At 38.8% G+C, this 13,369-nt stretch overlaps 1 protein-coding gene across 3 annotated transcripts; it reads left to right on the top strand.

Moving 5' to 3' along the window:
- The first annotated feature begins 99 nt into the window (after positions 1 to 99).
- On the top strand, positions 100 to 12,741 carry LOC135478528 (alkylglycerol monooxygenase-like). Of its 3 annotated transcripts, none has more exons than XM_064758630.1 (11): positions 100 to 270; positions 3,441 to 3,568; positions 3,908 to 4,059; positions 5,243 to 5,346; positions 7,011 to 7,106; positions 7,544 to 7,676; positions 7,807 to 7,892; positions 8,225 to 8,359; positions 9,660 to 9,686; positions 10,865 to 10,947; positions 11,191 to 12,741. In XM_064758630.1, the coding sequence occupies exons 1-11, from the start codon at positions 163 to 165 to the stop codon at positions 11,402 to 11,404; spliced, it is 1,266 nt and encodes a 421-aa protein (XP_064614700.1). In that variant the 5' UTR covers positions 100 to 162; the 3' UTR covers positions 11,405 to 12,741. The 3 variants fall into 3 exon arrangements, with proteins under 3 accessions (XP_064614700.1, XP_064614699.1, XP_064614701.1); XM_064758629.1 differs by having other exon boundaries at positions 9,660 to 9,776; XM_064758631.1 differs by having other exon boundaries at positions 133 to 270; positions 3,499 to 3,568; positions 9,660 to 9,776.
- The last annotated feature ends 628 nt before the right edge of the window (positions 12,742 to 13,369 follow it).

Below are 13,369 nucleotides of genomic sequence, written 5' to 3'. Positions count from 1 at the left end.
CCTGACCACTCGTACTTTGTCTACGGTACGTTTAAATTATGTATGGAATATATATGTACGAGTCCGCCTCGTGACTCGTCATCTCAACACATCGTCGTTTCAGATGCTTTATTATGTGTAGGCCTGTGTGTACAAGAAGTTAATAGTTGACGTTTACAAATTATGTCAAATTCCGCACTTTCATTGGGTTATAGAAGACTTTTTTATCTTGTTTTACCCAATGAAACATCATATGAAAAGCTGGAAGATGTCCCAGGATATGTAGAACAGGTGAGATAAGCATCGATCATAGCTCTGTAGGGCTGTGATTACGCATTCTATTGCCCTTTGATTCTTTTTTATTACATACAACGCATTGCTCGGCATTGTGCCAGGTGTACACTATCTGAGACGTTAGATACCCGGATCACGAGACAAAAGCATTCGACTTCTGGACGGGTCTATTGTAGTTCTATGTGTAGATAGAGGTTGTTGTTTACACTGAATAAAGCAGACGACAGATACAAACAAAGAAACAATTATTTTTTTTTCTGTCGGAGCGAGCGTTTACTTTAAAGGAGAAAAGTATCAGGTTACAGATAATTTAAAGACCATAGGGTCTTCCAGTGTGCGAAGTTATGTCACCAAACCGTCCGTTTCAAAACGCCTTGAAATCAGCAATATCCTGCAACCTTCAGGTGTGTTATTAGAAAATGCTGAAAGTGAAAATGCCGTTGAGTGAAAATACTCTCATGTCAGTCACGCCACTCCCTGTGCAAATGCCCGATGCTGTCGACTGTAATGTTACATGTAACAGTAGCAATACCATACAGATGGCAATATAGACTCCCAATCCTTGTTTGATGTTTATCCGTGTTAAACTGTTGTTTTTTTTTTTGCAGTGTTCAGTCAGTTTACTCATGTTTTCTCTCTGCAAACGCTATTTTCTGACTGCCGCCAATATATATTGCCGTTAACCCAGATCTTCAAATTTGGTACATCATGTGACCTTTATGCATGAGTGTGACGCATATATTTTACGTAACTGATACGGCGTGCTGAGTGAAATATATGCACGTGGCGGGTTTAATGTACATGTATCTTTGTACAGATTGCGTCATATCAAATTTAAATTGTGATATTCATCCATTGTATTTCACAATACTATAAACGCAAATCATATTTATCCTCATGATGCCTTCAACATATAAATTATAATATATTTATTTGCTTACTTATAATTAGCATAAACACATATCTATGATGCTCTTATTGTTTTGTTATTTATCAACATATGTTGAGAAATTAACATTGAATTGAAACTGTGTACTGAAGTGCTTCATTATTTCAACATACATTACCCAGTGTTTATGAATTTGGTACAGAATACAACACGACCGCAAAGAATTTACACAGACAAACCAAATAAAATTCAGTATCAAACTATTGTTAACCTAATTTGGTGTGTTTCAGTTATTTTTTTGTATATAAGTCAAACTTTAATTATGTTTAAACAGTTGAACTCCCCATTTTTGTTGTCGTTTTGCTGATGCCAGAGGTTTCCAGCTCCCTTAGCTGTGTCAGACAAAGTTTGGGAAATCTTTTGACCTGCCCGAACTCTTACTGCCAGCAATGAGGGACCTCCCCTGCTCACTGTCAGTGTGGCACTGTTTGACACCGTGCCTGTCTCACCGAAGCCTACCCTGATAACATTAATAATATAACCCTGATAATATTTATCATCGCATTTTAACACCCCCTGTAAAACACATCATGGTTTCGCCAGAATTAGGTTATGCCCCTTTAGAACGTTTGGTTGGACGAAAACAAGGTGTCAGGGAAAGTGGGGGCGTTTTTTGCTGTTAGTCTATACTGCAATGGCGTTTTTGTTATAATTACGAAAACATTTTGCTGCTACCAAGGTAATAGAATAGAAATAATGTTCGCGTCAGGGTAGTCTAATGGTAGTTTTACATCAAATCGATGTGGAAAAGTTTACAAATTTTAGGTCAATATAATCTCTTCCACATTGATTTGATGTAAAACTACCGGTAGACTTCCCTGATGCGAACATTATTTCTTAATTCTATCACAGCCCTGTCTTGTTCCATATGCTTTGCTTGGCATTTGCTGGCTTTGTACCAAATAATTTGTTTCTCCATAGCCATAGTCGTCTCAGCTATTAATGCCAGATACTGGTAGGTGTTCCCATGTGTTATCGGTGATAAATCCACACAAGCATGAAACTAGTGGAAACAGGATAAATTTGAACTCCAACCGCCATGTTTGAATGCATACTCCTCACAGGAAACGAATCATGTATACAGTTATCACTGCTACTATTTGGCAAGTTACACCTTTTGATACGCATACTGGCTAATTGCTTAAAATCGATCTCACCAATAATGACATAGCAGGAACCCATAGTCCATATTGATGAATAATAATAATAAATAATTCCCAAACATTTAAAGAATAGATTAAAGATTTACAAAATATACTAATGGCTAGTAATCTCAGTAGTTATCTCCCTTGTTTGTGCTTTGAGGCGTGTGCATTCAAACATGGCTGTTGGAGTTAGAATTTATCCTGTTTCCACTAGTTTCATGCTTGTGTGGATTTACTACTTATGACACATGAGAACACCTATGTAAACTATTTGATGGGCTCATGCACAGAGTAGTCGCATAATATACATTAGGGTGTGACAAGCCATTTGCCAGAAAGACAAGACATTGTCAGAATTTGGTGTATGTTGTGGATGGTGTCAATGGCTGTTGGATGTATACAAGTCTGGCCATGGTTTTGTTGATGGACTGATATTGGCCCATGCAGTAATATGGAGTCACTGACTGTTTACTTGCCGCTGCAATGAGGATGGGCTTTGGGTATGCTAAATTGTAATCTATCAAAGTTCAATTTTAACGAGTCTAAGTAGCTGTTGTTCGAAATATTACATACATGTAGCTTTTAAGTAATTTGATTCATGTACTCTCTGACATTAACTATGCAGTTTCATATTACTTTCAGTTTGGTTAGCATAACCTTTTTCATTTATCATTAAATGAAATCTGGCTGACATTTATTTTTTGTCACTGTGTAAAATATGTGCATAATCACGTAAAATGGTAACTTATATTTTTGGCGTACATACATAAATTCAGCTCTGTTGCCTAATTGTTATTCCAGTGTTACAGAGGCTCTTTGTATTGTCTGGTATTTGTGAAATAAAGCTGCATTATTCCTATTCTGTCTTCCTCTCCTTAACTGGAGGCTCATGTGTCCCTCTGATGATGTGTTTGTTGAACACTGAGCTGTATGTTACTATGCTGATAAAACTACTTTTTGTTCTCAGGCATTAACCTATTACAATACAGAACTGGTGTATAATTCAAGTACATGTACGTGTATTAGTGTTTTATGGCTTAAGATGGATTTATTGTGTATTATTTTTATCACAGGCGTTCCCCTTCTTTGTCAGCCTTATCATCATCGAGTGTCTTATCCTCTTTCTTCAAGGGAGACCACTTCCTAGGGCAAATGATGGTATGAGTTCATTAAGTGCTGGGCTGGTTTCACTGCTACATAGGTCAGTCTGTACATTGGTCTTTATGTAATTAAAGAAAAAAATGTCATACAAAGCAGTATGAAACAAAGTTGGACATTTTATATAGAGGTTAAAAATGCAAAATGAATCAATAAAAAAAGTACTCTAAGCTTTAGGGAAAAACCAGAAAGAATAATCACAGTATAAAGCAGTACCCTAATAAAGGGCAGTGCCTGGTATTTTGTATAAAGCATAAGAATATTATGAGGGTGGGGGAAATCAACATCATGCTACATTTGTTTGTAACCTTTCTTTTTGTTTACATTAAAATAACAGCCGTTTGACCATTCAGTATGTATAATGTGTGTGTACATGTTTCAGTTTGGTGTTTCGTCCAGTGGAGCTATCTGCCTTTGTCTGGGCCTATCATCACTTTAACATCATCACACTACCCTGGAATTCTCCATATACCTGGTGTCTCACCCTGACTGGGGTAGACTTTGCTTACTACTGGGTTCACAGGTTTGGGCATGGTAAGGCATTGTTCATGTGGTCTCTCTGTATATATATGTGTATTTTTACCATGTGAATACTGGGGTGGAGGGGTTGGGGACGTGGCTCTGTGGCTAAATGTTTAGTGTGCTAGTGTAGCACTATGACCCTATGACCAATACAGTCGCTTCCTCTACGGTTCTCTTCCAGCAACCTGCGGATTGTCATGGGTTTTCTCAGAGCTCTGCCCGGCTTCCTCCCACAGTAATGCTGGTCACCTCGAATAAGTTAAATATTCTTCAGTGTTAGCATAAAGCACCAATGTAATAAATGAGTACACTAAATTTCGTCCATGATCAACGTGCCCATTTTTCCTGGTTCTGAGATTTGTATTGATTTTACAATGGTGTTTTGAGGTTTTCTTGGAGCGTGAGATGATATTCTACTGGAAAATTGTAAGTTTCAACTCTAAAAATAGTATTTTATGACATTTATTTGCTTCTAAAAATGCACTTTTGTTGTTGAAATTTATGGTCATTTAGGGTAAATACATGTATGAGAATCTCTACCACATCCACATATGTCTCCACTGTAAACATCTATCCCACATTTTAGCAAACACTTTAGGATAGACATCGGTTAAATGTTATGGTTTTTAATGTGACATTTTATCAGTTTGAGATATAATATTATAAATCTTAATATTCCGAAGTTATACATGTATGTATGTGTGTATGTATGCTTTGGGTTTTATGTCACACTTAACAATTTTTCAATCATATGACAAATATCCCCAAAAGGAATCTTAGTGTGTGCATGCAGTTGTGAAACTTTCCCCAGAGAATCTTCCTTAAATCTGCTAAAGTTTAGTAAGCTGTCAGAAGCTCAGTTCAGAGAAAATGTAATTTTGCCCTTACATTTTGAAACCCTTACATGTATATCACTGTTATAAAAGTTTTACATTTGTGACGTGCAGATGTCAACCATGCCTGATTTTAGTGTTGGCCTATGGTGGACCCATATGGTTAAAAGTACTGAGTATAAAGGCCCAAGATCACCTCTATCTAAATTTCCACACAAAAGCTTCTTATTAACAACCTCTCTACTGGATAAATATTCTGTCTGCAACATTTAACACTTAAAATGTGAAAATAAATAAAATGCTTGGAAGATTAGTGATAAACGTAAATCAATACAAACTTCATCTGGTTTTATTTGTTACAGAAGTGAATATAATTTGGGCAAGTCATCAAACACATCATAGCTCACAGGACTACAACTTCACCACAGCTCTGCGCCAGTCAGCCTTCCAGAAGTACTTCTCATGGGTAACATAATAACAACTTATACACTATCTGCATCTGCAAGTTGGGTGGGTTTCTTGAATGATAAGAGTGTGTAGAAGGTGGACTAGACCATTGTGAGACTATATAGTATGGGCTAGAGGAAGGCCATGAATTGTGGGTGAGGTGTGAGTGACAATGAAGGAGAGATGGAATGGTTGGTTAGAACAAGACTGGGTGAGGCTTGCTAGAGTTGGCTAGATTGGGTGGGTGAGTGACAAGGGAGGAGAAATCTGTTGGTGGGTTAAAGCAAGGCTGGGTATGGCTAGATAAGTTGGTTGAATGACAAGGGAGGAGAGATGGAATGGTGGGTTTGAGCAAGGCTTGGTGAGGCTAGACAGGGTGGGTGAGTGACAAGGGAGGAGAAATGGAATGGTGGGTTAAAGCAAGGCTAGGTGAGGCTAGATAGCGTAGGTAAGTGACAAGGGAGGAGAGATAGAATGTTGGGTTAGAGCAAGGCTGGGTGTGGCTAGATTGGGTGGGTTTGTGTTAAGGGATGAGAGATCTGATGGTGAGTTAGAGCAAGGCTGGGTGAGGCTAGATTGGGTTGGTGAGTGACAAGGGAGGCAAACTGGAATTGTGGCTTAAAGCAAGACTAGGTGAGGCTTGATAAGGTGGATAAGTGACAAGGGAGGCGAGCTGGAATTGTGGGTTAAAGCAAGACTAGGTGAGGCTTGATAAGGTGGATAAGTGACAAGGGAGGCGAGCTGGAATTGTGGGTCAAAGCAAGACTAGGTGAGGCTTGATAAGGTGGCTAAGTGACAAGGGAGGCGAGCTGGAATTGTGGGTTAAAGCAAGACTAGGTGAGGCTTGATAAGGTGGATAAGTGACAAGGGAGGCGAGCTGGAATTGTGGGTTAAAGCAAGGCTAGGTGAGGCTTGATAAGGTGGGTAAGTGACAAGGGAGGCGATATGGAATGATAGGTTAGAGCAAGGCTGAGTGAGGCTAGATAGGGAGGGTGAGTGACAGTAGAGGAGAGGCCTGATGGTGGATTAGTGCAAGGCTGGGTAGGGTAAGTGGAAGGGCCGGAGGAGAGATATGATGGTGGGTTTTATAGAGCAAGGCTAGGCGAGGCTAGATAGGGAGGGTGAGTAACAGCGGAGGAGAGGTCTGATGGTGGATTAGTGCAAGGCTAGGTAGGGTGAGTGGAAGGGCCAGAGGAGAGATATGATGGTGGGTTTTATAGAGCAAGGCTAGGCGAGGCTAGATAGGGAGGGTGAGTAACAGCGGAGGAGAGGTCTGATGGTGGATTAGTGCAAGGCTAGGTAGGGTAAGTGGAAGGGCCGGAGGAGAGATATGATGGTGGGTTAAACCAAGTCTGGGTTAAACTAAGTACAGTGACAGTGCAGAGGAGATTAGTTTACAGGTGGAGTGAGTAGGAATGAGCAGGGGAGGGAACTGTTGGTGAGGACAGATGCAAAAGTGCAAGAGGTGAGGATAGATGAGAGAGAAGATTTGTTGAGGGGTGAAGGCATTGGTGCAGCAGTTCTGATGCACATGTGACTTAATTATTTATCTCAGACAAAGTGTGAAATGAGCATGTTATTTCAGCCCATGAGATATAAATTGAAAATATATTTATGATGTGTAACTGTATTGTTTTGTTGATATTTTACATTTGAATCTTTACCTATCTTTTCATTGCTCAGGTGTTCTACATGCCACTGGCTCTTTTTCTCCCACCATCTATCTTCCTGGTTCATATTCAGCTAAACCTTCTCTATCAGTTCTGGGTACACACAGAGGTAAGGGTCTTCTGTTAATGATATAATAAAGTAATTTCTCACCTATGTTGTTCTTCATGTAACATGAATAAAACTTGTTGCATACACATGTACCATACTCTTAGATTTGTAACAAAAAGGAAAGCTACTGTCGCTGGCTCATTTGCTTAAATTTCTCCTCTGGCTTTTGATCATTGAGCTACAGGTAGGATACCTGAGTCCATAAAGCAAACAGGTGCCACGGAAGTGGAATATATCTCGAGAACATCTTGTCCCCTGCTAGGCCATTTATACTACAGCATGAATAAGGTCTTATTCAAATAACATTGGGCGTTGTAATACTTGTGGCAAATACACAAATCAGCTTTTATGCATTAGTAAATTTGCCTATTTGATTCTTTATCACGAAGGTTATAGTTTACCTTAAGAATGTTTCTTTTGTGTTGTACATGGTATAGGTGGTGAAAAGTCTGGGTTTCCTTGAGTATATAATCTGCACCCCCAGTCACCACCGTGTCCACCATGGCAGGAATCAGTACTGCATTGACAAGAACTATGGAGGTGTTCTGATCATATGGGACAGGATCTTTGGTAAGAACCAAGGTGTCACTAAAACTACATGTACATGTAAAAGAAGCTTGTTATTATGATTATTCTTTTTAGAATTCATTAGTGAAAACATTACAAAATAATTCTATTTATTGTTTATCTTCTTTAACAGGCACATTTGAAGCAGAAAGACCTAATGAAGAAATAGCTTATGGTTTAGTGCACAGTCTTAACTCCTGGAGTCTGCTGTACACACAGGTATAGTATGAATACTGGGCTGTGATATGGTGAGGTGGGCAGAAATGTTACTGAATATCAGTAATACAAAGCTGTGGTATATTGAATGGAGGGTAAACTAGTGGATTAAGTCAGTTTGAGAAATGGTCAGAGTGGTCAGGACACTTGTGCCCCAGATGATCAGAGATCCTCAGTTGTACGCCAGCCATTCTCAAGCTGACCTGAGATACATGTACAATACAACAAACCGACCGTTCTTACAGAATTGGAATAATTTGGATTTTTTTACACATTAATTTCATACATATCTACATAGTACCGTGAGAAATGTCAGTTTTGTTTCCTGTTTTCAGTTCTGTCACCTGAAGTATATACTCAGTAGACTGACAGAGGTAAAAAGTGTGTTTGAGGGGTTGGGGGTCCTGTTTAAGGGGCCTGGATGGGCCCCAGGGAAACCCCGGCTTGGACTCCCTGAGGACATTCCACAGGTGAGACAAACATAAACATTCCTGCTATTCAGAATAATTAAAACGTTAAGTCACATCACATGACAATACATATTTCAGCCATATCATGGTGACATAACGTAATGAATTCAATGGCCTCTGCCTCCTATATTTTGCACCATTCTTAAAGAACTATGGGGTGAACAGAAATAATTTGCACAGTTTTCTAAAACTTGCATCTTCAACGTCTCAAATTAATCAATTTTAGTATCGTTTTCATAATACTTGTTTGCATTAATTCCACTGAAAAAAGTGCTTCAGTGGTTGAAATGTTGAAGATATACCATATATGCAGTCACTTTATTAGATGTGGACACTGTGTAGACCTATGAAATTAACTGGTCGATTGAGGATGCATTTTGTATGCAGTTGGAATCTAGCCTGTTTGTCAGACACCTGTTGAAGGACAGTGCTTTAATACTCCCAGCACTGGTTTCCTTCACCCATAAAGTATGGCATAGTAAAGCAAAGAATTTTTGTGAGCACTCTAGTCAAAGTTATTCTGATTTAGGCATCTTTTTTGTCAAGCTATTGCGGAGGTCACATTTGTAATAGAATTGAAGAGAGGAATCATTTCTCCTTATTGCCATTTTTCATTACCTCGTAAATATTTCCATTTGAGAGATTTTCACACGTGTTCATGCCATCAAGTGTTATAGCCAGGGAAGTGTTGTTTGCAAACCTGCCTAGTGGTTAGCATACTAGCACAGCACAACAACACACGAGTATCTCACCAAGGCGATCGCTGTGAGCTCAAATTCAGGTCATGCTGGCTTCATTCCTCTTTAGCCGTAGACCCTATGTGGGAAAGTCTTCCAGCAACCTGCGGATGGTTGTTGTTTCTGCCAGGCTCCACACAGTTTCGTCCCAATGGTTCTTGTACACTAGAATCGTTTATTCATTTGTTAACTGCTCATTATTATGAGAACCCTTGTGGCAGATGGCAACTAAGACATAAAATGAGGATTCAATGCTGTTGTTATCTCGTCACACATTCATCGAGTTATCTCCCCTTACCCTTACGTCTGTTTCGTTTGAAATCTTTTGAATTAAAATTTCTAATGTATATAATTGGACTTGGATTCACACCAGAATCTGTTTCTTTCAAGATTTGTGGCTTAAGAGCTTACAACAGGTTATTGTGAAAAACAGACATGAGCAAGATCCTATAATGATGTAAAGTTCAATACTTCGTTTTGATACTGCCAGGAACCTCTTTCCATTGCTAAGCTGTTGATATTTGGTGTGACTATTACCACATTTATTGTTGCTTTATTTGCAGGTAGAGTGTCCAGTTGAGAAGTACAATGTTAGTATTGCCATGTGGCATACTGTTTATGTTTGGAGCCATTTTGCTGTCTGCATTCTCCTTTACCTCATTTTGACATCAAATACAACTGTAAGTGAGTTGTGCTAGTTTGGAAGTCTTACACTTACTCTTGCTATTAATTTTGTAGGCATCAGTGTACAGTAGATTAAAGTGTGCACCAAAATGTATGTGTAATGGCAGAAGCTTGCAACTTCTTTGTAGCTAGCCTCCATGGCACAGTACACATGTTACGTCATCTGTAGAAGATCACACCACCTGGTGGAGAAATATACCCTCTTGGGTGGAAATTGTAAACTAAATTATGGGAAATCTAATTATAAAGGGCAGCTACAAGAACTGGTCATACCTTGGAAACCGTATTTAAAAACTATGATTTTGCAGATCATTGTTGCTATGAAGTTAAAAACCCATTGACTATTTTTATATTTCCAAGCAGCTACTAGTAGTTACTATCAAAGACATTGTTCTCATTTTACAAAACTTTCCATTGTCATAATTTTAAGTCTCTTTCAACACAACCACATATGGAACAAGGGTTGCTGAGCAATAGAGAGAAAGTAAAATACATGGATGTGCAGATATGTCACATAATGTGTTAAATCGAAGAAAAGTGTAAAATGCTATGATCACTAGTTATAGGGAAGTTGCATACTTATAGGTAATGGACTTCTGCTAACAGCCATCAACAGAACGTGTATAAACTGTACATACAGTACGTTATAAAACTTTGCAAGGAAATAACATCTAAACTTTTATTATGTTCCCACTTCTCACCCTCACAGACTACTCTCATCCTTATTAAAAGTAATGTGTGCCCAAAAGAGAGGGAAAACGTTGATAGCGTATTTCTTCCTTCTTTTGTGTTTAATGGCCACATTATCATCGTTACCCACAAAATATGACACAATTCACTTGGTGATTTCAGTATTTGAATGTTCTTGTGCTAAAACTTTCCATCCCCTTCATGTATGTGGTGGACATGTAGTTCATTTGTGAACACCTGGAAAAAGTATTTTGGAGGTCCATGTTTACAGTTTATGTTCTTATGCAGTCCATTGAAAAATTACTTTTAAGGTACAACTCCTGTTAGCTACATGTGATAACTACATGTGGCCAGACCTAACTAAACAGTTTTCCATTTATGTCACTGTTCACAGAGGCTGTCGGTGTTCATGATCTACATAGGCCTGGTTTTCATAGTTGTCTCCCTTACCTCATTTGGCGCTCAGTATGACAACAGGTGAGATAGTCCGAGGTACACGTCTAAAAAATTTGATAAATATTTCATAGACTCTTTAATAACTTCTAGGGCTAGAACTAAACAAAAAAGTGGCGGTTGCATGGATCATCTTGTCTTATCAACTCGGCTTGATCCGTGATAAATATAACTTATAATAGTCCAAGACTTGATGAAAGCGAAACACATATGATGACTGAAATAAGCTTGTGTGTGATAGGTAATGACAATGTGCTTATGTTTCAGGTGGTACGCTGGCTGGCTGGAATGTGCCCGGTGTTCTGCTGCCCTACTCTATCTCTGGATTACCTGGTCTCAACTTTATCTTGTGTACCCATCAATGGCCCTCCAAACTGTTCTTGTGCTCTATCTAGTATCAGCCATTGCCTGGGGTGTAGTCAGCATAACACAAGCAGCTCACAAATCATTACGTGGGAACATTCCAAAGAAATATCTTTAACCTTGAGTTTAATATGCAGCTTTGGCACGTTATCAGATTTTCTAACTGTGTTTTGAATTCCTTTTTTTTTTTAAAAGAGCATAGTTTTATTGAATGTATATGATAAAAAATTTGAAAATGCTTCTAAGTGAAAAGAGGTAGTATGTGATTATCTGATTGCTACCTCGTGCTATACTCCAAAAGTTTGCACTAATTTGACGACAGTCACATTTATGAGTGGAGCCGATCAAAGCTCCATGTTTATAGCCTCACCCTTCACCAGGTACCTTGCAAACCCACAATTAACCCCATACCAGCTAGAGCTCTACTCTTGTGACTTGATTGGTCAGAGTTAAGCAGAGTGTGAATATACAGAGGAAAATCAGAACAGACTTATTAATGGTGGAGTATTTGTTTTTAATGTAATAATTTAATGTTTGTTTTATACTCTGTAATTAAAGATGTACACCATAGAGCCCCAAAACGGGAGCAGTGATGACAGTGTGATAGCTGGTCACGCATAACCTGTGAAAACCTGGTCTCTTGACAATTTACCTCAGTCAGGGTTTTATTTTAACTGTTCATGTAAATTCTTAAATAGTAACCAATTACACTCTGTGTCTTTTTGCCTGCCTGAAAAACTGCAAAAAATTCTGTTTCTGAATGCCTGTATTGGTGTTCGGTGTTTGTTGTCAAAGCTTAGAATGTGTTATGTGTACATTTTGAGTATGTATATGTTAAAAAAAAAAACTTTATTTATACTGTGTGTATAAATTTTTTTACATGTTTACAAATTTGTGCATTGCAATTTCACAGTCATCAGTCTGTCGGTTTTATACATTATTTAAGTTTCTCAGCCTAAATTAGTATTTTTGAACATAAACTTCTATATACTTTACATGGGCCCTTGAACACTATTAGATGTGTTTAATCTTGGAATTGTCATTGAGTCACATATTTTGTTAAACAAACAGCCACACTGGTATAAATGTGATGAATATTTGTGATAATATTATATTATATTATATTGATTTTATGTCATATGACAATATTTCTAACTAAAGTTTAAGAATTTTCTGTTTATGTTGGACATCGTTTGGACAATTCTGTTACCTCCTTGTGGAATACTGGTATGCCTCGAAGTTTGGAGACCTCGAATGAAACCAGGGTCGGAAAATAACAAAAGCCTTTAAAAATGGTACTTCTTGCTGTCTCGCTTAGTACTCATCACTTAGAGGTTAGGGCAGGGAAACAAGACTGGTTGGGTTGTCTTTTGTCTTCGCACAATGCTTCAGTGGCGAAGACACTTTGGCGGCATGGTTTGACTGGTCGGCCCGGTGTTAGTATAATGTGACTGGGTGGGGTATCTTGTCTGGTGTCTTCAGCATGATATTTCATTGGCACCATGGACTCGTCACAAGAAGACAGGGTATTTGTACACACACTTAATGACTCCTCCTTGCTTAGTATGACGTTAAACCCCAAGCATTCATTCATTCATTCTACATTCAAACGAATAAACCTCTCAAACAGAACTGCCACCACAAAACGTATCAGTCTGAATTGACAAAGGTTTAGTGTAGGAACCAATCTGTCAGATTTAAGGTTACGGCCGAACCCGCGATTGCCAGTAGGTTAGGGCCTGTTCCGAGAGACACTCAATAAGCCTGCGCGATTCAGGCATGCGTATTTGGACGTTAAATTTGACAACTAATTATAAGCTGTCTATTTTTCTTCTAGTCTTCTATTTTTCTGCTTTGTCTTTGTGGTGGGTTTCCGTCACGCGTCATGGCAATTATTTTACGTTTTCTAGTGATTTTTTGTCTCAAATTTTGAGGCACCGCAGCGCAATGGCCCAGGAGCCTATGTTACCAATGCGATCGCTGCGAGTTCATCCAGCTCATGCTGGCATCGTCTCCCGTCGTACGTGGAAAGGTCTGACAGCAACCTACGGATGGCCGTGAGTTTCCTCTGGGTTCTGGCCTG

The sequence above is a fragment of the Liolophura sinensis genome, chromosome 1 (genome assembly GCF_032854445.1).
Source record: "Liolophura sinensis isolate JHLJ2023 chromosome 1, CUHK_Ljap_v2, whole genome shotgun sequence".
Classification (NCBI taxonomy): Eukaryota; Metazoa; Mollusca; class Polyplacophora; order Chitonida; family Chitonidae; genus Liolophura; species Liolophura sinensis.
This window is presented reverse-complemented; position numbering and strand designations above follow the sequence as displayed.